This window comes from Macaca mulatta, chromosome 10 (genome assembly GCF_049350105.2).
Source record: "Macaca mulatta isolate MMU2019108-1 chromosome 10, T2T-MMU8v2.0, whole genome shotgun sequence".
Lineage (NCBI taxonomy): Eukaryota > Metazoa > Chordata > Mammalia > Primates > Cercopithecidae > Macaca > Macaca mulatta.
The window spans coordinates 116,045,138-116,068,723 of record NC_133415.1 but is presented as its reverse complement, the minus strand read 5'-3'; the positions used below and the strand labels follow the sequence as shown (position 1 = coordinate 116,068,723).

The following is a 23,586-nucleotide window of genomic DNA, read 5'->3' as shown; positions in this document are numbered from 1 at the left end:
CCGTGGACGGGGCGCGGGGGTGCGGGGGCGCGGTGCACACCTGGACGCAGCCCGCCAGCCCCTTCCCAACAGGCCGCGCGGCTCCGCCGGACACGCCCCACGTGACTTCCCCGGCTCGGGGCTTCCCCGCCCAGCCGGCTGCGGCCCCCGCCCCGCCGCGCGAAACTACGACCTGGGAGCGAAATCTGTCCCGTAAGACAGCAGCGCGCAGGCGCGAAGCGTGGCGGCCCGGCGCGGTGCTCCCGGCCTGCCCCGCGTGCGCGCTGACGCTGCGCAGTCTCGTTCCCGGCTGCCGCCGTCGCTGCCGCTGTCGCCGCAGCCGCCGCCGCCGCCATTGGAGTCGACGCCTCCTCAGCGCGTCCGCGTCCGGGGCTCACCGCCGTCGCCGCCTCGTCAGGGGCCCGCGCGCCCAGCAGCCGCCGCCGCCGCCGCCCGGCCGGCGCCCGGGGAGTTGGCGGCGGGGCCCGGGGCCGCGCGAGCTAGGGTGACAGGCCCGGCCTCTCGGGGAGGCCCGAGCCGGCGGGCGCCCCGGCCCCGCGTCTAGTTGTTCATGAAGCATGTCGGCCACCAGCGTGGACACCCAGGTAGCGGGGCCGGGTTACGGGGGCCGTGGCCGGGGCCGAGTCGCGGGGGCTGGGTTGGGGTCCTGGGCTGGACCGCAGAGGCCGGGGTCGCGGGGGCCGGGGTCTCGGGGCCGGGGTCGCACGTGACCGCGCCTCGGGGCCTGCGGAGCTCGCTGCCCGCTGGAGACCAGTTCTCTGGTGAATAACTTTGTGTTTCCTTTTTTCCGCGGGTTGTGTGTACCCCACGTCCCGGCCTGCGGCGGTGCAGAGAACAAAAGGACAAGATAATAAAGGTGAGCGGAGTCCCGGGACGGCCGGCGCGGGCTGGAGTGGAGGAGGACGGGGAAGGAACGGTCCAGGAAGCTGCGTCTGGGACCGGAAACTTTCTCTCTTCCGCCAGCTTCAGGGAGATAAAACTTGAGGTTGTGTGACGATTCTGGGAGATTTGGCAGGTCGAAGACAAGGGCTTCTCAAGAAGTGAAATTTTAAATGAGTGTTCAGAGTAATTTGGGCCCTTCTCTGCCCACTGCATGATCATGGATTTGCTTTGGGGAAGGGGAGGTAGGAGAGGAGGCTTTGCGGGGTGGACATGGCCGCAGGGGACGAGCGACTTGCCTTTTGCTGCCCAGTAGGGGCTGCTCTAGGAGAGGGGCAGTCCGAGGTTCTGCAGGCTAAGCTCCATATCCCGGGTAGTTTCAGCCCGTTTTCCAAGTCTGTTAGCATCTCCTGTGACATTATGGCTTGGGATAAACCCTCAGAGCGCACTGGTGTGAAAATTGAAACACTTTTTTAGCTAGTTTGTGTGTCAGCTCAGGTGTAAACAAATACTGTGGTTCATCGTGTTTTAAGATTGGAAAAGGCCCAGCACTTTATTTACCTTTGCTTTCTTTTTCTGACTGAGCATAATAACAGTGGGAAGAAAAGTGGTGTGAAAGGAAGATCAATCTTCGGGCACCCAAATCACTGAGCCAAAGGGAGAAAGCTACGCTGGGAACTGCTTAGGGCAAACCTGCCTCCCCTTCTATTCTTGAAAAAGATAGTTTCTAAGACATAAAAAGTTACATACCTCCCCCACAGTTTGCCCACAAGGAAATTCCTGGTGGACAAAGGACTGAACTCAGAGTCATTCCTCCTCACTGAGATAAATGCTTATCTGATTGCTTCGTTTGGAAAGGTTAATCAGAAACTCAAAAGAATGCAGTCTCTTACCTACCTATGATCTGGAAGCCCCCTCCCTGCTTCAAGTTGTCCTGCCTCTCCAGACCAAACCAATGTACATCTTACATTGATTGTTCTCACGACTCCCTTTATAAAATGTATAAAACTAAGCCGTGTCCTGACCACCTTGGGCACGTGTTGTCAAAACCTCCTGAGGCTGTGTCATGGGTGTGTCCTTAACCTTGGCAAAATAAATTTTCTGAATTGACTGAGACCTGTCTCAGATATTTGGGGTTCACTGTGGAGAGTCAGATAATAACTCCCAGTAGTCCTTCAGTTGCAGCCCCTTCCCTCTTAAGTTTTCTTCCCTCAGTTTCGCCATACATTTGGGCATACATTCTGCATTTGGGTTTTTGGAGGCTCCACTTCTATTTGCCACACATAGGTCTTTATTAGACCATGTCAGTTTCACCCTGGTTATGTGTTCCTTGCATTATGTGTTAACACTTAATTTGGTCAATCTCACCAAATTATGTTTAAGCCTTTATTTAAAATTTAGCTTAAATTATTGAAAGTTTCCTGTCACCCTTCTAATTAGTTGTGTAAACCTCAGTTCTATACTGGTTTTATTCCTTTTAAAATAAAAGCATAATTTCTGCTAGAAATAGATGGAAATAGACTTTACTAACTTTGACTTCCGTGCTTAAAAGTAATCTTTTAAAATTTGAGGGTAATATTTTGCAACTTTTTGTTCTAGTACAAAATGGTTCTTTACATCAGAAGGATACAGTTCATGACAATGACTTTGAGCCCTACCTTACTGGACAGTCAAATCAGGTGAGTTTATTTTGTTAGCATATATTTGTTTTTAAGTTGGTTTTAATTGTCGTGTAACACACCTTTGTTGTCATTTCTGATTTTTAAATTATCCTAAACAACAAAGCAGCAGACTATAAAGTATTAGAAATGATAGAATGCTCATGAAGATGTGCCTCCTGTTAACCTTGGGCGTGAGTGGGATGAAAATGATTTACCCCATGGAGGAGGCAGCATCCCAATGGGGCCGGGATGCAAACAGGTCTAGTTGGCTCCAGTTTTTGTGGGTCACTGATGTGTCTTGCCTTTGATGCAGTGGAGTTGTGTGTGTTTCTGAAGCTTACTGGTTATTTTTCGCTGTGGATGATTGGAATTGTGGTCTCGGGAAGCAGCTGAGAGCTGGGCTGTGGAGCAGCTGTGGAGCCAGATGCCGCCTGGTTTTCAGTCTTTTTTTTTTTTGAGACAGAATCTCACTCTTTGTCACTGAGGCTGGAGTGCAATGGCACGATCTCAGCCCACTGCAAACTCTGCCTCCCGGGTTCAAGTCATTCTCCTGCCTCAGCCTCAGGAGTAGCTGGGATTACAGGCGCCCACCGCCACGTCTAGTTAATTTTTGTATTTTTAGTAGAGACAGGGTTTCTCCATGTTGGCCAGGCTGGTCTCAAACTCCTGACCTCAGGTGATCCACCTGCCTCGGCCTCACAGAGTGCTGGGATTATAAGCGTGAGGCACCACGCCTAGCCTGATTTCACTTTTAACTCCACCACTGACTGGCATGTGTCTGTGGCTTGCATTCTCTTGCCTCAACTTTCTTTTCTGTGGAAGAAAGAGAGGAGTAATTCTTTGTAGAATTGTTGGGAGGATGACATCAGATGGTGTACATAAAGCGCTGAGACAGTACCTGATACAGCAGGGCCCAGTGAGTCATAGCTGCCCTGTTTTCTTAGGTAATTCAGGCTTTCTCTGCCTTGGCACTGTGGACATTTTGCATGGGAACATTCTGTTTTGGGGGCTGTCCTGTGCATTGTTGGATGTTTAGCAGCCTCCCTGGCTTCCCACCCACTAGATGCCATTAGCAACTCCCTCTCCCCATACCCAGTTGTAGCAAGCAAAACTATCTTGGCTGATGTTTTTTGGGGAATACAATTGCCCTGGTTAAAATCTACTGGGAGCTGCTCTCTCTCCTCTGTGCTACTGTTGCAGCAAAACTCCCAAGAGAAGCCATATCTGGTTAAGAGTCCAACTCAGGAACCAGACTCCCCTGCCTCCAGGCCAGTGGCTTGGATGAGAGGCTGCACCTCTGTGAGCTCCTCACTTTGGTGAGCAGGCCTCATGGGGCAGCACAAAGCAGATGCTCGCATTCCTTCCTTCGCCGCTCCAAATAGCCCTCAGCTACTGGGCATGTTTTAAAGTAAAACCAGGCTTCACCTCTTCTCTGTGAAGGAATAAAACTAGACTGCCCTTTTCTAAGGTGTCTTAGAACTTAGAATGTTCCTTCGTCCCCCTCACTCCTACTGCACTTGGCGAATCAAGCCGCTTGGAGACCAGGAAACCTTGTACAGGTGGAGCCTTGGCAGACCTGCCCCCCGCTCCAACCCTGCTTTTGTTTCTTGTCTCTTGGTTGCCTTCTGAGAATCTGGCCCCCCTCTTGGCAGAACTGACTTGACTTCAGTGATGGGCATTGGATAGAGGTAATGGCAGGAAGTTAAATGAATTGATTTTTTGAATATCTTGTTTTCTACTGTTGTTATTATTTTAGTACTTTAATAGTATTATGTACTGAATTTTAGCCAATAAAGGGGAAAGGAGGTTGCATCAGGACACCTAAAAATGTATGCGTGTGTGTGTAGGTCTATGTATATGTGTGTGTATATGTATGTATGTGTATATTTTGGAGACAGGGTCCCGTTCTTTTACCCAACCTAGAGTTCAGGGGCATGATTATAGCTCACTGTAGCCTCAAATTCCTGGGCTTAAGCGATCCTCCTGCCTCAGCCTCCTGAATAGCTGGGACTACAGGCGTGCACCGCTATACCTGGTGATTGATTGGTTGGTTGATTGCAGACACAGGGTCTGTGTATATTGTACACAGGCTGGTCTTCAACTTCTGGGCTCAAGTGATCTTCCTGGTTTGGCTTCCCAAAGTGCTAGGGTTACAGGTATGAGCCACTGCGCCCGGCCAAAAATATTTTTATAAAGTCGGAGCTTTTGTGTTGTTTGGGAGGATTTCTTTACAAATGGATTAGATTATTTTTATGTCAGTGGGTGTCTTAGTTCTGTATGTATACAGTACAGTTTTATAACTTCTGATTTATACAGACATACCTGTGGAGCCACGGCCACGGTTCCGATAGTGAACATAACAGACATGCCTGTGGAGCCACGGCCACGGTTACGATAGTGAACAGATCTATCAGCCCTGGGTCCTTTTTTGTTGGAGACAGGGTCTCATTCCATTGCCCAGGCTGGAGTGCATGGTGTGATCACGGCTCACTGCAGCCTTGACTTCCCGGGCTCAGGTGATTCTCCCACCTCAGCCTCCCGAGTAGCTGGGACTACAGGCATGTGCCACCACGCCCAGCTAATTTTTAAATTTTTAGTAGACATGAAATCTTCCTGTGTTGCCCAGGCTGGTCTCGAACTCGTGGGCTCAAGCAATCTACACGCATCAGCCTCCCAAAGTACTAGGAGCATAGGCATTAGCCACTGTGCCCAGCCTAATCATGGGTACTTAAAAGAGAAAAATCCAGGTATGGTTTGTAGTATCTAGTTGGAGGCTAGTTTGGTTCCTGTGTTTTGTGTGAAACTGTAATACTTAGAATGGTTTAGAAAGTCTTAGGAGAATGCCTGCCTGTTAGGTTGGTTTAACTTGTAATGGGCTGTGAAGGGTTGTTGCCATGTGGTGGGGGTCCTTCCCTCAGAGAGGCCTCACCTCACCCACCTTGCTGTGCTTCTGGTACTAGAGTTTCAGTCCTAGTTGCCCCTGAGGTGCTTGCGACTGTAGCCGCTCAGTATCTGTCTTCTAGTCTGTGACTCGAATGGGAGTTGGGGGAAGCAGAGGAACTGGGAGTGAAGGGCTCTGGGTTGGGCTTGATTGTTGTGATTTTCTCCCTTTTTTTTTTTTTTGAGACGGAGTTTCGCTTTTGTTGCCCAGGCTGGAGTGCAGTGGTGCAGTCTTAGCTCACTGCAGCCTCCACCTCCCTGACTCAAGTGATTCTCCTACCTCAGCCTCCTGAGTAGCTGGGAAAACAGGTGTGCACCACCACGCCTGGCTAATTTTTTCTTGGTATTTTTAGTAGAGACAGGGTTTCTCCATGTTGATCAGGCTGTTCTGGAACTCCCGACCTCAGGTGATCCGCCCGCCTCGGCCTCCCACAGTGCTGGGATTACAAGCGTGAGCCATGGTGCCTGGCTGATTTTCTCTTTTGAGGCTTTGCCTGCTCAGGGACTTCTAGTTTCCCAGTTTTCTGTTGTTTTCTGAAAGGAAAGACTGTGAAATGACCCAGAACAGTTCCTACTCAGAGTTAGAAGACCCTGTCTCTGCATGATGCCTGAGTTGGGAATAGATGCCGCTGGCCCCCCAGGCCTCCTGCGCACTGGCTGACCAACAGACTGAGTGTGTTTGCTGTGACCCCACTGACAGAAATTACCAAGGCCACCTGGGCATGGGGGAGATGACACCTGTACCTGTGCTGCTGGATGAAGTTTTGGTCAGCAGCAGACCACAGTATGATAGTGGTCCCATAAGATTTATGATGGTGCTGAAAAATTCCTGTCACCTGGTGATGTTGGAGCTGCCATGTTAAGGGCAGTGCATTACTCATGTGTTTGAGGTGCTGCAGGTGTAACCAAAGCTACTGCCCCAGTCATACCAGGGTATACACCTACAGTTACACACAGTTACGTACAGTGCGTAATACTTGACTGTTACTACTTTATGTATTTACTATACTTTTAAGAGCATATTCTGTCTACTTACTAGAACAGAGTTAGCTGGAAAGCAGCCTCAGGCAGGTTCTTCAGGAGGAATCCAGAAGAAGGCATTGATGTCACAGGAGATGACAGCTCCATGTGTGTTGTTGCCCCTGAATACCTTCCAGTGGGGCAAGATGTGGAGGTGGAAGATCCAGACCTTGTGTAGGCCTAGGCTAATATGTGTGTTTTTTTTTTTTTTTTTTTTTGAGACGGAGTCTCGCTGTGTTACCCAGGCTGGAGTGCAGTGGCGCGATCTCGGCTCACTGCAAGCTCCGCCTCCCGGGTTTACGCCATTCTCCTGCCTCAGCCTCCGAGTAGCTGGGACTACAGGCGCCCGCCACCACGCCCGGCTATTTTTTTGTATTTTTAGTAGAGACGGGGTTTCACCATGTTAGCCAGGATGGTCTCGATCTCCTGACTTCGTGATCCACCCGCCTCGGCCTCCCAAAGTACTAGGATTACAGGCTTGAGCCACCGCGCCTGGCCTATATGTGTGTTTTTTGTGTCCTTTTGGGTTTTTTGGTTTTTTTTGTTTTGTTTTGTTTTGAAGCAGGGTCTCTCCCTCACCCGGGCGGAAGTGCAGTGGTGACTCATTGCAGCCTTCACCTCCTGGGCCCAAGAGATCTTCCTGCCTCATTTTTGATTTTTTGTAGAGATGAGGTCTCACTGTGTTGCCTGGGCTGGTCTCGAAATCCTGGGCTGAAGCAGTCCCCCTGCCTCGGCCTCTTAAAGTGCTGGGGTTACGGGCATGAGCCACTGTGCCTGGCCATGTCTTCATTTGTAACAAAAAAGTTCAAAAAGTTAAAAAAAAAATTAATAGAAAAAAGCTTATGGAATAAGGATATGACGAAAAACTATTTTTGTACAGATATGTGATATGTTTGTGTTTACAAAAGAGTCAAAAACTTTTAAAGCTTTTTAAAAAGTAGTTTGTAAAATAAAAAAGCTATAGTAGGCTAGGGTTTATTATTGAAGAAAGGAAAATTTTAAAATTGAGTGTAGTCTTAAGTGGACGGTGTTTCTAAAGGTGACAGTGGTGTCCAGTGAGGGCCCAGGCCTTCACTTTCACTCCCTGACTCACCCAGAGCAACTTCAGGCCTACCTGCTCCATTCACCGTAAGTGTACACGTGTCCCGTTCTTGATCTCTTATACTGAATTTTTACTGTACCTTTTCTGTGTTTAGATATGTTTAGACACACACATACTTACTAAAGTTATAGTTACTTTTATTACTCAGTACAGTCACACATTGTACAGGTTACGGCCTCAGTGTGTGGTAAGGATACTGCCTCCACTGTCACACGTCTCCATTTGTGTAAGTACACTGATCACACACTGATGAAATTGCTCATCAGATTTTGGGTGGTTTTTTTCCCTGAACACAATGCCTCATCAGAGCGTCTAGGAGTTCCTTGAGAATAGCCTGGAGACGCTTGGCACAGGGCTTCCTGCTGTGCCTGCGCAGCTCTGGTAGGCCCAGGATGACCTGAGGGCCAGCCGGGGAGTGTCAGTTTCTTGTGGCTACATCTAAAAATATGGGCTTCCTTAAAATACCCAGTGGCAGAGCCTGCTAAGTAGGCATTTGCCATCACAGCGGCTTCCCAGAAACACAGCTGGAAGGACACAGTGGGATCTTAACATGCTTCTTTTTTTTTTTTTTTTTCGCTCTGTCGCCCAGGCTGGAGTGCAGTGGCGCTATCTCGGCTCACTGCAAGCTCCGCCTCCCGAGTTTACGCCATTCTCCTGCCTCAGCCTCCCGAGTAGCTGGGACTACAGGCGCCCGCCACCTCGCCCAGCTAATTTTTTTGTATTTTTAGTAGAGACGGGGTTTCATTGTGTTAGCCAGGATGGTCTCGATCTCCTGACCTCGTGATCCGCCCGTCTCGGCCTCCCAAAGTGCTGGGATTACAGGCTTGAGCCACCGCGCCCGGCCAACATGCTTCTTATTGGCAAGTTGCTGAAACAAATGCAGGAATTCTGTCAGAAACTGCTCTCTCTGCATATTGATGCCACCAGCTGAGGGGCTGAAATTGCAGCCTCAGAAGGACCAGTCCTGAAAACAGATCTGAAAAGTGAGCAGCCAAGTAGGTAAATTAGGGTTTTTTGGTTATTTTCCTCTAACATTTTCTCTGCGCTCTCTAAGGCTTCTCCTGAAGAGCCGCAGGTCATCCTGGTAGGCCTGTTCCCTGTCCTGGGTCAGAGCTGGTTCCCAGGAGCCGTGTCACTCCCTCACTTTTCAGCAGTACGCTCGATACTTTTCCCCTTTACATAATTTATTTGTGTGTGTGTTTTTTTATTAAGCAGATGCTTCTCTCTGTTCCTCTTGGGCTTCTGAAGGGATCATTTCTGCTTTAGTCTCTCCTCTTGGTCATTCCAACTCTATCTCAGAAAAATGGATACAGGAAGTAAACATTTTAACTTCAACTTAAATGGTTCTGTTCATTCGGATGGAAGTTTCTTTTTTATAATGTCGTTACATTTGAGTAAATATGTAAAACTGCTCTTAGTTCTTTTTTGTGTGTTTGTTTTTTTGAGACGGAGTCTCACTCTGTTGCCCAGGCTGGAGTGCAGTGGCACTATCTTGGCTCATGGCAACCTCCGCCTCCCAGGTTCAAGCGATTCTCCTGCCTTAGGCTCCTGAGTAGCTGGGACTACAGGCACCTGCCACCGCGCCCGGCTAATTTTTATATTTTTAGTAGAGATGGGGTTTCACCATGTTGGTCAGGCTGGTCTCGAACTCCTGACCTTGTGATCCACCTGCCTTGGCCTTCCAAAGTGCTGGGATTATAGGCCTGAGCCACTGTGCCCGGCCTAGTTCTAATGTAGAGTTGGGGCTTTTTTGTGTTTTACTGTTTGGATTTTCGAGTAACCTGGAGATAATATGTTCCCTGATTAAAGTTTTCTTTAATTCTTTGAGTGTCAATTTTGTTTATCAGTTTTAAGTTAGTCACAGGAGGAGGCTTAAGAATCTAAAGTTGTATTTTCCTTTGTCAGGGGACTCTGATTTTTCCTTTAAAATGTGTTAGTCTTTCTTTTTCTTTTTTCTTTTTTTGTTTTGAGACGGAGTTTCGCTCTTGTTGCCCAGGCTGGAGTGCAGTGGTACAACCTCGGCTCACTGCAACCTCTGCCTCCCGGGTTCAAGCGATTCTCCTGTCTTGGCCTCCCAAGTGCCTGTGATTATAGGCACGCGCCACCACGCCCGGCTAAATTTTTGTATTTTTAGTAGAGACTGGGTTTCACTGTGTTGGCCAGGCTACTCTCAAACTCCTGATATCAGATGATCCACCTGCCTCGGCCTCCCAAAGTGCTGGGATTATAGGCCTGAGCCACCGTGCCCGGCCGAAAACGTGTTAGGCTTTCTTCGATGAGGTCTTCAGTTCTCTGCAGGGGCTGCAGTGAGGTGCCTAGCTTGGAAAAGTGTTTAGCAGTCTTCTGTGGAGGTGGCTGCAGAGGAGCAGGATCATGGTTTTGCCTGTATTGTCCTTAAAAGGTCTGTTTATGCCACTCATTTACCAGGACCAAAATATGCTTGCTCAGAGGTAGTAATGTGTTAAGAACAAGCTTTGAGGCCGGGCGCGGTGGCTCAAGCCTGTAATCCCAGCACTTTGGGAGGCCGAGATGGGCGGATCACAAGGTCAGGAGATCGAGACCATCCTGGCTAACATGGTGAAACCCCGTCTCTACTAAAAATACAAAAAAAACCTAGCCGGGCGAGGTGGCGGGCGCCTGTAGTCCCAGCTACTCAGGAGGCTGAGGCAGGAGAATGGCGTAAACCCGGGAAGCGGAGCTTGCAGTGAGCTGAGATCCAGCCACTGCACTCCAGCCTGGGCGACAGAGCGAGACTCCGTCTCAAAAAAAAAAAAAAAAAAAAGGACAAGCTTTGAATTTGTTCTTTTTTTTTTTTTTTTTTTGAGACAGAGTCTCGCTCTGTCGCCCAGGCTGGAGTCCAGTGGTGCAGTCTCGGCTCACTGCAAGCTCCGCCTCCTGGGTTCATGCCATTCTCCTGCCTCAGCCTCCGGAGTAGCTGGGACTACAGGCGCCCGCCACCACGCCTGGCTAGTTTTTTGTATTTGTAGTAGAGACGGGGTTTCACTGTGTTAGCCAGGATGGTCTCGATCTCCTGACCTCGTGATCCGCCCGCCTTGGCCTCCCAAAGTGCTGGGATTACAGGTGTGAGCCACCGCGGCCGGAGTTAATGCAACTATATCCCTGAGGAGTAAACTTTCACACTCATAACTCAGTGCCCATGGAGCCATGGCACTAAGGAATGTTGAGGGGGCAGCACAGCTCGCCTCCAGCACTTGGCAGCAAGTGAGCGCTGAACCTGTGCCTGACTGTGTGTGAGACAAAGGGAGATCAAAGGCCCTGAAAGGAGGCTGCGTGTGTTTTCCAGGCAGCCCAAACTGTGTTTCCATTTGTCTCCCACGCGCTGTGACCAGGACTGTGAGTGGGACAGCTTCTCTGACCAGGGAAGGAGAGTGGGACAGCAGCCTGATATGTGGCTCATAAAGAAGGCAGAGGACAGCATTTCCAGGTTTTCTTATGTGCAGAATGACTTACTTCACATAGCATTACAAATTAACCTGCTGCTTTACCTTCAGAGTTTTGAAGGAAAGATGGCAGATGTAACAGGAAATGGGCTGTCAGTAAGACTGAGATGAAAATGGAAATCGGGCCCACAGGACCGCAGGTCACTACATCCAGCCTGCCTGTGTGGCCGTGTAACCCGGTGAGGACAGAAGTGTCAGGAGGGTTTAGGGCTGCCGGCAGAGCTGATTAGTGTCACCATCTTCTGTGGCTGAGGGTGTGAATGGTGGTGATCTGGAGCTGAAGGGTTTGCGGAGTACCAGCTAGAACTGTAGGCCCTGCACCTTGGGTAGAGGGAAGCTGGGTGGGTCATTTGTGGGCTCTGTGTCTGTGTGGCCTGTGTGCTGGGTGTGTCCATTTAATGCTTCAATTGGATTTTCAAGATGTTACATGCTTAATGTAATGTGCATTTTTTCACGTGGTAAGTGATGTCCTGTCTTGGTTAAGGCTTTAAGTGTAGTCAGAAGTGTTCCTGGGCATATGTGTCCATGGCCTGACTCCTCTGGTTGGTGGTGTGGCCCAGTGGATTACAGTACCACACGGCCATCGAGGTCTTTTTTTTCATCTGCTCTTTTTGTGTGAGAAGGAGGATGTGTTGTGATTGCAGCGCTGCTGAGGAGCATGTGTCCAGCCGATGGGAGGAGGAGGGCTGGCTTCCCTGTGGGGCCACTGTCCCCTTGCCTGCCGTCCTTGAAGGCACCTGTGGCCAGCGACTCAAGGAGCAAGTCCTCTGCACAGACCGCCCCCTGATTCGCTCACCCTCCTGTCTGGGCCTGTTGGCCAGGGCAGCACCCAAGGGAAAGGCTGCAGCAAAGGAGCCAGCATCATGGAAGTTGTTTGAGGGAGAATAAGCTCAGGTTAATCTCATGTTTGTACAACACTGATAGCATCTCAATTGTCTTCTTATACCCCCAGAATCTCAAATTTGTATTACAGGGAAACAGCAGTTAGTGCATTTTGAAAGATGATTCTGGGGCCAGGCGCTGTGGGTCACTCCTGTAATTCCAGCACTTTGGGAGGCCGAGGCAGGTGGATCACCTGAGGTTGGGAGTTCAAGACCAGCCTGGCCAACAAAATGAAATCCTGTCTTTACTAAAAATACAAAAATTAACCGGATGTGGTGGTGTGCTTCTGTAATCCCAGCTACTTGGGAGGCTGAGGCACGAGAATCGCTTGAACCTGGGAGGCAGAGGTTGCAGTGAGCTGAGATCTCGCTGCTGTACTCCAGCCTGGGCAACATAGTGAGACTTTGTCTCAAAAAAAAAAGAAAAAAAAAAAAAAAAGGTTCTGGAATTGTCTGCTCACAAGTGGAGAAGTCACCAGGAAGAAAATTAGAAAATAGGATTTCTGAAGCCCTTGGTTTTCTAGGATGGGAGCAGGAGGCAGGAAGTGGTGGCTAGGTCACCGGTTCATTAGTCCACCAGTGTTGGCTGGTGTCGGGGACACTGCCCCCAGGGAGAGCCGCTTGTGGTCACCCCTCCAGTGAAGCAGGCCTGTTTCATTGTCTGAGATCCCAGTCTCCCTCTTGCCTCAGCTGCCTTCCACCTGGTGTGCCCGACTGGGTGCTGTTATCCTTCATAGTGTGGCCTTTGATGCCAACATGAAAGGTCAGCGTGGCAGGGATGAGGTTGGGAGATGAGGTCTGGAGCATATTCTCTCTACGTAGAACTTTCTGGTTACTTGGACGACTGGGGGGAGGGGAGCAGGAAAACTGCAAATCCAAAAACGGGCATCACAGACTGGAGAGCTCCGTGTTTTTTACTTCCTGCTCTGTTTTCTGTAATAGCATTTTGACACTTTTAGACGATGCATCTAGGCGGGAGCCTTCTTGCATCACACCGGACCCCTTCTCACCTGCCTGTGTGCATGTGTGTGCATATAAGCACACCTCACACGATTCGCCCGCCTGTGTGCATGTGTGTGCGTATAAGCACACCTCACACGAACGCACACACACCTCACACGAATGCATGTACACACACACCCCTCACACGAAAGCCATTTTAAGGCAGTATTGGAGGGACCCAATCATGACCAGACCCTTGGTTGAGTCTCTCCAAGGAGGTGCCGTCCCAGAACTGCTGACTTTAAGTCTAAATTTGTGCCCTGGGCAGCTCTTCCAAGACCCCTACGATGGGGCACTCAAGCACTCACCTTCTCTAGCAGACCTTTTTGGCTCAAGGTTCCGTCACTTTAAAACCACTCTCCGAGGTTCCAGTCACCACAGACATGTTTTCACAAGGAAGCCCAGGTGAGTTGGCATCCAAAGCAAGGGCTGCTCTGCACCCGGAGTGCAGAGTCCTCCACTTAGGATGCTTTCTCTTGGCTAAGGAGCTGGAGCCAGCCAGGGCCCTCTGTGCAGGGGCCTACTCCAAGAGCCCAGTGCTGTACCCAGGAAATCATGGGAATGTGAACCCCCTTGGACTTAGAGGCAGGGGCTCTCTGCTAGGAAGGGTGTGTGGAAGGAGCCTCTGAAGCGCCCTTGAAGGATGTCTGGGAGAGCTTTGGTCCAGGTATGGAAGAGTGTCCCAGGAGGAGTGTCAAGGCCCAGAGGTGGGCGCCTGGGGCCTGCTGAGTAATTAGTGAGCTTAGGGTCTGTACTCTGGAGCAAACTGCCTCACGGCCCTGCACATCCTGGTTTGCCAATGAAGTATCTCTGCCTTACAAAGCTGTTTCAGTGCCCATGATGCCGTCCGTGTCCGTCATAAGCATTGTCGTCAGCAGGGCAAGGATTTAGTCCTAACTCTGGATTCCTTTGTGGGTAAGAGTAGAGGGAGGGGCTGCTCCCTTGCCAGTTCTAGAGAGGCTTAGCTTAGTCATTTAGCCTGAATTCAGAGCTTTGCAAATGATGCTTCGCATTTTGAGACGACACCCTGGTTTGTGTTCATCATTAATTTCTCTGTCTTGATTTGGTTCTCCCATTGGCGACCACAGCTTTCCTTCTGGAAGGAGTGGCCCAGTGCTGTGCAGGTCTTACTTTTACCCCGCCTGTGCTTGAGCAAGAGGCGGTTGGCATTTTCATCACCTCCTCGTGTTGTGGAAGTGCTGTAACTTGTCACGTTTGCTTTTCAGAGTAACAGTTACCCCTCAATGAGCGACCCCTACCTGTCCAGCTATTACCCGCCGTCCATTGGATTTCCTTACTCCCTCAATGAGGCTCCATGGTCCACTGCAGGGGACCCTCCGATCCCATACCTCACCACCTACGGACAGCTCAGTAACGGAGACCATCATTTTATGCACGATGCTGTTTTTGGGCAGCCTGGGGGCCTGGGGAACAACATCTATCAGCACAGGTTTAATTTTTTCCCTGAAAACCCTGCGTTCTCAGCATGGGGGACAAGTGGGTCTCAAGGTCAGCAGACCCAGAGCTCTGCGTATGGGAGCAGCTACACCTACCCGCCGAGCTCCCTGGGTGGCACTGTGGTGGACGGGCAGCCAGGCTTTCACAGCGACACCCTCAGCAAGGCCCCCGGGATGAACAGCCTGGAGCAGGGCATGGTTGGCCTGAAGATTGGGGACGTCAGCTCCTCTGCTGTCAAGACGGTGGGCTCCGTTGTCAGCAGTGTGGCACTGACTGGTGTCCTTTCTGGCAACGGTGGGACAAATGTGAACATGCCAGTTTCAAAGCCGACCTCATGGGCTGCCATTGCCAGCAAGCCTGCAAAACCACAGCCTAAAATGAAAACAAAGAGCGGGCCTGTCCTGGGGGGTGCGCTGCCCCCTCCACCTATAAAGCATAACATGGACATTGGCACCTGGGATAACAAGGGGCCTGTGCCAAAGGCCCCAGTCCCCCAACAGGCACCCTCCCCACAGGCTGCCCCACAGCCCCAGCAGGTGGCTCAGCCTCTCCCAGCACAGCCCCCACCTGTGGCTCAACTGCAGTATCAGAGCCCTCAGCAGCCACCCCAGACCCGCTGGGTTGCCCCACGCAACAGAAATGCGGCGTTTGGGCAGAGTGGAGGGGCTGGCAGTGATAGCAACTCTCCTGGAAATGTCCAGCCTAATTCCACCCCCAGCGTCGAATCCCACCCTGTCCTTGAAAAACTGAAGGCTGCTCACAGCTATAACCCTAAAGAGTTTGACTGGAATCTGAAAAGCGGGCGTGTGTTCATCATCAAGAGCTACTCTGAGGATGACATCCATCGCTCCATTAAGTACTCCATCTGGTGTAGCACAGAGCACGGCAACAAACGCCTGGACAGCGCCTTCCGCTGCATGAGCAGCAAGGGGCCCGTCTACCTGCTCTTCAGCGTCAATGGGAGTGGGCATTTTTGTGGGGTGGCCGAGATGAAGTCCCCCGTGGACTACGGCACCAGTGCTGGGGTCTGGTCTCAGGACAAGTGGAAGGGGAAATTTGATGTCAAGTGGATTTTTGTTAAGGATGTGCCCAATAACCAGCTCCGGCACATCAGACTGGAGAATAACGACAACAAACCGGTCACAAACTCGCGGGACACCCAGGAGGTGCCCTTAGAAAAAGCAAAACAAGTGCTGAAAATTATCAGTTCCTACAAGCACACAACCTCCATCTTCGATGACTTTGCTCACTACGAGAAGCGCCAGGAGGAGGAGGAAGTGGTGCGCAAGGTGAGTCTGGGTGTTGCAGGCAGCTGCCATGCAGATGTGTCCTTGGTGCTGCACTTAGACCAGGTGGCCTGGTGGTGAGCAGATGCGGCAGGTCCGCCAAGCTGAGTCTCCTGACAGGCAGCTCCCAGTTGGCCGCGGGTGGGCGGGCCCAGGTCCTGGCAGCCTCGTGGGCTTTCCCCGCGGAGGGTACCGCTAGTAACCAGTGATGATGTTTGAGTGGATGTCACCAAACGACTTTGATCACTCTCCACTTATAATTGAATAATTGGGGCCACAGTGTACACATTCTGTACACTGTAGAATTTTCTGTACACTGTGTAGAATTTGAGGGTAACTTTCTCCTCTCCTTTTTGAGTCGTGATACTTTCTGGAACAGTGCTTCCCAGCCTCTGTCCGTGAGGAACGCTTAGGTGATACTCACGCAGCACTGCAGTGGGCACATAGGGCATCGAGACCTCACTTGGCCAAGGGCCCTTGTTTCCCAGGGCACTGACCCTCAGCAGCTGGAAAGTTCCGGTCTGTGATCTGGAGGTTGTTGCTTTATTTTTCTTTTAAAAACCCAGTATCCTGCAGTTTTTGGAAACAAACTCACTCCATCTAGGTCCTAAAGAAAATGGCGGTGGGGTAGGTTTGGAATCCAGACATTTTATAATAAATACGGATCCTGTATCAAAAATCCATTGATTGGGCCTTTTTGAGACAGTCCTGATTTCCTGGGATACTTGTAGCCAAACTCCTGAGTCTGTGCCTTCGTGTGATGTACGATAGGACTGAATGTGTTTGCTCCTCAGAAGGGCTCAGACGCCCATAAACTGGCACCAGCAATGGGAAAATGATGCTGCTGACATACTTCATAATGCTTCCTTTATTCAAGAGAGTTCATCCTGAGATTGTCTCCTGCTTTTAAAGAAATACCTCTTCCTGAAATGTCAGTTGATAATAGATGGGTTTTCAGTGCTTTTTCAGTTCTCTATGTTAAAGGGATTATTCACCTGTGAGCGCCAAGTGTCCTATTGTATTTTGGGCCAAAAGGCGTGTACTTGGCATATATGGGGATATGTATATCCCTATATATATATATATATATATATATATAGGCCTGCACTGTCTGCAGTCTTAACATTATGCAAGTCCTGAAAAACTTGGGGCTTGTAGAACTTTGGAAGAGTATCAGTCCCTCTCTTTTGTGAGAAGAGAAGAGGACGTCATTTATTTCCAGTTACTGGATTCTGAATTAGTTACTGAAATTCTGTGTTTTAGCCCTTTTTTTTTGTTTTGTTTTGAGATGGAGTTTTGCTCTGTGGCCCAGGCTGGAGTGCAGTGGTGCAATCTTGGCTCACTGCAACCTCCGCCTCCCGGGTTCGAGTGATTGTCCTGCCTTAGCCTTCCAAGTAGCTGGGATTACACACATAGCTCTTTAAGGTATAAAATAAATACTGAATTGCTAAATTTGCAGGGATAATTGCTACTGAAGGTTTAGGTCCTTAACTGGCTACACTGGAAGTTGGCTGTGTGTGTGTGCGCGCAGTTTTTCTTCTTAAATACCGTGATACTTGGGTTTTCGTAAAGTGTGCGGACTCCTGACCTGGTTGGTGTTTTTAAAATTCTAGTGTCCTACAACTTGCATTATAAAAACTTGATCCTTAGATAACTGCTTTTTAGTGTCGGGTGCTGGGTTAAGCATCTTGGTGGGCGGCCTGCAGGGCCTGTGAGTGTCGGCCTGCAGGATCTAGGTGTTCCTCAGACCCCTCGGGTGTTCCGAGGCAAGTCCAACAGAGCCACCGGTGCCGGTGGAGTGTCACTGGACGGACCTTGGTAACCCTCCCTAAACTGTTAAACAAACTCTGGGCCCGTGTGGGTCAGTGTTAACATTAATTCATATTATTGAAAGTGACAAATGAGAACCTGATTTGTTAATATTTGGTGGAATTTCAAATAGCTTTTTTTTTTTTTTTTGAGACAATCTCCCTGTCACCCAGGCTGGAGTGCAATAGTGCAACTTTAGCTCACTGCAGCCTCAGCCTCCCAGGTTCAAGCGATTCTTCTGCCTCAGCCTCCCAAGTAGCTGGGATTATAGGCGTCCACCACCACGCCCAACTAAATTTTGTGTTTTTAGTAGAGATTGGGTTTCACCATGTTGGCCAGACTGGTCTCAATCTCCTGACCTCGTGACCTTGGCCTCCCAAAGTGCTGGGATTCCAGGCGTGAGCCACCGCGCCTGGCCGAGTCAGTGCAGTTTTAAGAACAAAGTAGTGCACTGAAGAGAGAATTGTGGGGAAGCTTCACCAGAGGAAGGAGTTGTGGGGACTCCTTCCTCTTGGTTGTAAACTGCGGTTGTGCTGGTGGAGCCCCCGGGCAGTTTTCTCAAGGTTCTCTCAGGACTTCGAAGAACAGACCTACCTTTTCTTTGTCATTTAGAGTTTGGCCGCATTGCTCTAAAGCTCATAAACAAGTTGAACGTTGAGAAAGTAAAATAGAGTTAGCATTTTGCAAGATTGCTGTCCAGCTATAAATTTGGAAACATACTGATTTCTTAGGACAGCAGTAGCTTTTATGTCAGCAGAGTCAGACCAAGTCCTGGGTTGATACATTTTTTGGTTTTAAAAAAATCTAGAAACTTCTTAGCTTAAAACAGTGAAAGTGGTGAGCGTTCCACATGGTGAGCATCACTTAGTTCCTCAGACTAACTGTCCTTGCCCTGGCGGCAGGTGCCCCCGACCCGACCCCACATCGACCTCCGGGCAGGCTCTTTGAAACGAAGTAAAGAGCAGAGAGAATCTCAGGCATAAGCATTTCCTGGATGCTTGTTGAGCATTCCTCGAAAGAACAAGCTGTACTTCTTTGTTTTTTTTTTTTTTTTTTTTTTGAGAAATTTTATGAGGAATAGTATTTTTAAAGAGCACACAGTAAACTTTGTAGCTGTTTATAAGGGCTGAAGGGAGGTGGGTTGTTTCCCTGTGAGTGGCTTTAACATCAGCTAGTTTGAACTCAAGAGATTGGCATTTGCTTTTTAGGAACAGCAATACCTCTTTTGTTAAGAGATTGATTGATTGATTGAGACAGTTTCAGTCTGTCCCCCAGGCTGGAGTGAAGTGACACAGTCTCAGCTCACTGCAACCTCTGCCTCCTACGTTCAAGTAATTCTTGTGCCTTAGCCTTCAGAGTGGCTGGGATTACAGGCGCCCACCACCACACCCTGCTAATTTTTTTTTTTTTTTTTTTGTATTTTTAGTAGAGACGGGGTTTTACCATATTGACCAAGCTGGTCTTGAATTCCTGAGCTCAGGCAATCCGCCCGCCTTGGCCTCCCGAAGTGCTAGGATTGCAGGCGTGAGCCACCACGCCCAGCCTGTGAAGAGAGTTTTTAAACAGAATTTTTAAGAGAATGCAAAATATAGAGTTCTTAATTTTTCCAGTTTTACATTTGAGGGTAGGGAGGAAATGTTAATTCTTAAGAGTAGGACCTGCCTATCCAGGTCCTTAATCCAAATACTCTGGAGCCTTCTCGGGACAGAGAACACCACAGCGGCTTGTGAGAGCAGCCACAGTTGAGGAGGCTGGTGTTTATTCCAGTGCCCAGCAAAGTTTGTTATTAACCAGAAGACACATTCAGTCCATTTTTAACAAAAGAGGAGGTTTCAGGTTAAATGTTTGGGTGTCCCACCCGCTGGCTTTATTAGTTTGCGTCTTAATAGATAAGGGGCCAGACGAGGATGGAGGTGCCTCGGATGCATCTTTCTGTTTTGTTTTTATTTTGAGATAGGGTCTCTCTCTGTTGCCCAGGGTGGAGTGCAGGGCAGATAATAGCTCACTGCAGCCGAAAACTCATGGGCTCAAGCTGTCCTCTCGCCTCAGCCTCCCAAATAGTTGGGATTACAGGTGCGTGCCACCACTCTCGGCCTGGGACACCTCTCTAGCTGAGTGGTGCAGCGTGTGCTCCTTAGATCACACATTTTCATCTTTGGATGCTGCCTTGTAAGGAGACTGAAGGGGCTTCTAGACACTGCTACTCAGGGAGGCCAGTGTGGGAAAAGATTCGGGTGTAAGTCTCAAGCTTGTGTGTCATACACTCTCTGGAAAAGATGATTCTCTTAACGGGAGTCGGCAGCAAACCTGGTCAGAGGAGCTTTGCCTTGAGCCAGTCTAGCCATGGGGAAGTGGGGGAAGGGCCTGAACTGGACAGGCCCACACGGGTCCTCCTACCCTTCATTAGCCACATGACACAGCACTTTGTTAGCCAGTTGGAAGGATTTTGGTGTCCTTTGAGCCACTGAGAAGTTTAAATGAGATAAAATACAGAAGAACAGCTTCCGTCTCCCTGGCCTGCTTGAGAGCCTGGTCGTGCCAGCTCCTCCCTCTGAGTGTAGAGATTTTCACATTGCTAAGTGTCTTTCCATGTGGAATGATAGTGGCACATGAGGGAAAGACAGCTGTGGGAAGTAAGGCTTCCCATTAGACAAGTAGCCCATGTGACCGTTGTGGGTGATGCTTTTCTCCTGGTAGAGGGGGTGGGGAGAATGCCATGCCCAGTGTGGCCAGTCCCCCACAGAGCAGGCCCAGCGCAGCTCAGAGTTGTGTGCTGGTGCGGCCTGGGTGCCATCCAGGGTCTTGCCTCCAGATCTGTAGGCACAGCTACGGGGCAGCCGTGGACCCCACTTCTGGGAGGGTTCATCTGTGTGGTTACTCAGCGCGTTCAATTGCTGTCTTTTCTTTTTGCAGGAACGGCAGAATCGAAACAAACAATAAGGACGAACCAGTTTCTTACATGTTCTAACGTTTGACTTTGAAAACAGTTTAAAACACGTGTGCTTGGTCAGCTCCAGTGTGTCGTCCCTTGCGGGGGTTGAGTGTTGCATCTTTGCCTTTCTTGTCGTTTATTTTTGCCCAGATGGATCTGCATTTATTTGTACTTTTTCTATGTATTATAATCTTGTAGAAGTCACTAATAAAGGAGTATTTTTTTGTCAGCTTATCAATCAGACTGATCTAATGTGAAATACAAGTATCCTTATAAACAAAGCATCTATTTTGGCGGAAATTATGTTCTTAAATTCACAGTCATTTGATATTGTTCTATGAGACTTCATATTTCTCATCCCTTTATTGCTTCATAGCAAACATAAGAAACCATGAGTCATTTTGTCATTTAGAGTATTCTGATAAAATCTCTTGAAAATACTGAAATCAAAAGGTTAATGATTATCTTGTTCATTCTGATTTGTCATTTTATTTGTCTAAAGTGCTATTTTACCCATTTGATTTTTCTACTAGTCAGATAACTTTTAATTTTTTAAATTTGGGAGACACTTTTTTTTTTGTTTTTGGAAAATTTTTCCTTCCAGATCTGTTGCCCACTGAACGGCCACCCGTCCCTCACTGTCCTGGTGTCCGGTTGGGCTGGATGGTGTTGGGGCATGATGTGGGGAGGAATTGGAAGGTGCTTCGGTCTGGTTCAGGTTCGGGCATTCTTCGTTGTTTGCACATCTTTTTAAATTTTACCCTTTTCTTAAGAATCCTAATGCAGTCTTAGTATTTTATACCAATAATGCTGAGCTTTCAGTGTAGGGTCTGGTAGTACAGATGGTGTGATGGGGGATGCTGCTGGGTGTAAATTTCACTGTGTGTGTCTAATTTTTTTTCCTGTTGAATGGGTAAAAACAAAACAAAACTTTTTTAGAAAATGAATTTGCTGTCATGTTTTGTGGAATGAGGGACCTTTGAGCTCACTACCACCTGGAGTTTGAGTTGAAGCATGAAAATGGTGCCCATGCCTGACGCTCCAGCGCCTGGATCTGCACGTGCCCTTGTAGAGGATCCTTACTGTCCTAGAGAGCAGATGCTTTCTGAAAACTACTTGCTCCATAAGACCCTCTGAGTTAATGTTTCAGCTGTATCATTAGACTTGTATTTAGAGCGTGTCACTTCCTCTGAACTGTTACTGCCTGAATGGAGTCCTGGACGACATTGGGTTTTTCCTCTAGGAGAATACAAGCCTTAATAAACAATACTATTTAGCAAGCCTGGTGTCACCTCATTCTTCACCCTACTCGATGAGTTTAGGTGTTGGAGCTTTTTAAGCCGCAAAGCCATTCGGGGAGTCACCATAGAAAGCCCCTGTGTTTCTCAAGGTGTGGGATTCTCATTATCTTGCTTTGGAAGAGGGAGCTGTTAATTTCTTTAAGACTATAAACTACATGGCACCATCGCCCACCCCTCAGCACACGGATGCACAGACGCAGCAGTGTGTGCAGCACCTGGGCACTGCTTCCTCCTTTCCAGACTTGGCTCCTCACCATCTCCCTCCATTCATCCTCCAATGCCTCTTGTTTTTTATGCGATAAAAGAGTTTAATACCTGTTTAGTTTGTTTTCCTTTTGAGGTAAAATTTACAAGCACTGAAATGCATATTGTGTACATCTGCAGAAGTTGACAAGTATGTGATAAAGTTACACAATATTAGCATGAGCCCAGAAAATCCTGTCGTACCCTTTCCCAGGCAGTCACTGCCTCTGCCAGAAGTTCGTAGTTGGTTTAAGAAAACACAAAATGCGAACAGGGGAAAACGTGTCTGTTCTGACGGGCCAGTTAGAGGTAGGCTGTGTGTACTCCCACCTGCAGCTCTAAATGCTGCTGTTACTTTAGGGAAGTATGTTTCAACCTCGAGTAGCTAATTCCTTCGTATTTTATGCCATTTTCTTGAGTCCTGGGCTTCTTTAAAGATTAGTTCCTGGCTTTTAGAATGCTGGGCCGAGGCCAGGCGTGGTGGCTCATGCCTGTAATCCCAGCACTTTTAGAATGCTGGGCCGAGAGGTGCTGAAAGGTGGCGAGCATGACGGCGGGTGCCGTGCTTTTATCTTTGGTTTGTTGTTTTGTTGTTGTGGAAGAAGTGGATGCTATTGTCCCCCACAGAGTGGGAGGTGATGGCAGGGACTCTGGCAGGTGGTAGTTGCTGACTGGCTTGTGAATGGATAGTGGATCGTGCGGTCTAGACAGCACCTCCCCTGAGGCCTCCAGACGGGAGGAGTCAGTGGCTTCTCCCTTTGCCAGCTTGGAAAGTTTTGTAGAACTGACACCGTATCTGGGTGTTAAGAGCCTCCTGCCTGCATTCCTGGTGCGTGGTGATGCCAGGCAAGGAACCAGGCCCACCAGGGGAAGGGAGAACCGAAAGGCATAGGTTTGTGGAATGAGATAATTGGGAGGGGGGCGGGAGAGGGACTTCATCTCATTTTGCTTTATAAAGAGCTTTAAGTTGTTAGTATTTCTCACCCCTGCCTCCCTAAAAGCCAGCCACATTAGCCCTATTCCTTTTTCCCTCTACCCATCTCCAAAGCCCACCATGCTAGAATTCTTTTTTTTTTTGAGATGGAATTTCGCTCTTGTCACCCAGGCTGGAGTGCAATGGCGTGATCTCGGCTCACTGTAACCTCCACCTCCCAGGTTCAAGTGATTCTCCTGCCTCAGCCTCCCAAGGAACTGGGATTACAGGCATCCGCCACCACACCTGGCTAATTTTTGTGTTTTTAGTAGAGATGGGGTTTCACCATGTCAGCCAGGCTGGTCTCTAACTCCTGATCTCAGGTAACCCACCCATCTTGGCCTCCCAAAGTACTGGGATTACACCGTGCCCGGCCTGTGGTAAAATTCTTATATGTCATAATGAATTCTAAGCTATTGGAAAAGCTGGATTTGCTGTTTGAGGTGCCTCTGGCTATAGAAGTTTCCTTGGAGGGTCTGGGTAGTAGCTCAGGTGCAAGCCCACGTGTCCTCTGGGCTTCTGGTGGGTTACAGGCTGGCTCTGCACGTTGCTGTCTGCACTGGGCCTTAAACGACTGGGCTAGCTTGGTGGGTTACGGGCTAGCTCTGCAGGTTGCTGTCTGCATTGGGTCTTAAATG

At 49.2% G+C, this 23,586-nt stretch overlaps 1 protein-coding gene across 1 annotated transcript; it reads left to right on the top strand.

The window, feature by feature from the left end:
- The first annotated feature begins 437 nt into the window (after window positions 1–437).
- YTHDF1 (YTH N6-methyladenosine RNA binding protein F1) lies at window positions 438–21,711 on the top strand. Its single transcript, NM_001266576.1, has 5 exons — window positions 438–584; window positions 832–856; window positions 2,479–2,558; window positions 14,173–15,693; window positions 20,413–21,711. The coding sequence occupies exons 1-5, from the start codon at window positions 558–560 to the stop codon at window positions 20,437–20,439; spliced, it is 1,680 nt and encodes a 559-aa protein (NP_001253505.1). The 5' UTR covers window positions 438–557; the 3' UTR covers window positions 20,440–21,711.
- The last annotated feature ends 1,875 nt before the right edge of the window (window positions 21,712–23,586 follow it).

Bases quoted from the DNA above. Each gene is read 5' to 3' on its own strand.
- YTHDF1 (NM_001266576.1), top strand. From the start codon at position 558: ATGTCGGCCACCAGCGTGGACACCCAG. The intron at 857-2,478 runs GTGAGCGGAGTC...TTTTTGTTCTAG, and splicing joins AAAAGGACAAGATAATAAAG to TACAAAATGGTTCTTTACAT. The intron at 15,694-20,412 runs GTGAGTCTGGGT...TTCTTTTTGCAG, and splicing joins AGGAGGAAGTGGTGCGCAAG to GAACGGCAGAATCGAAACAA.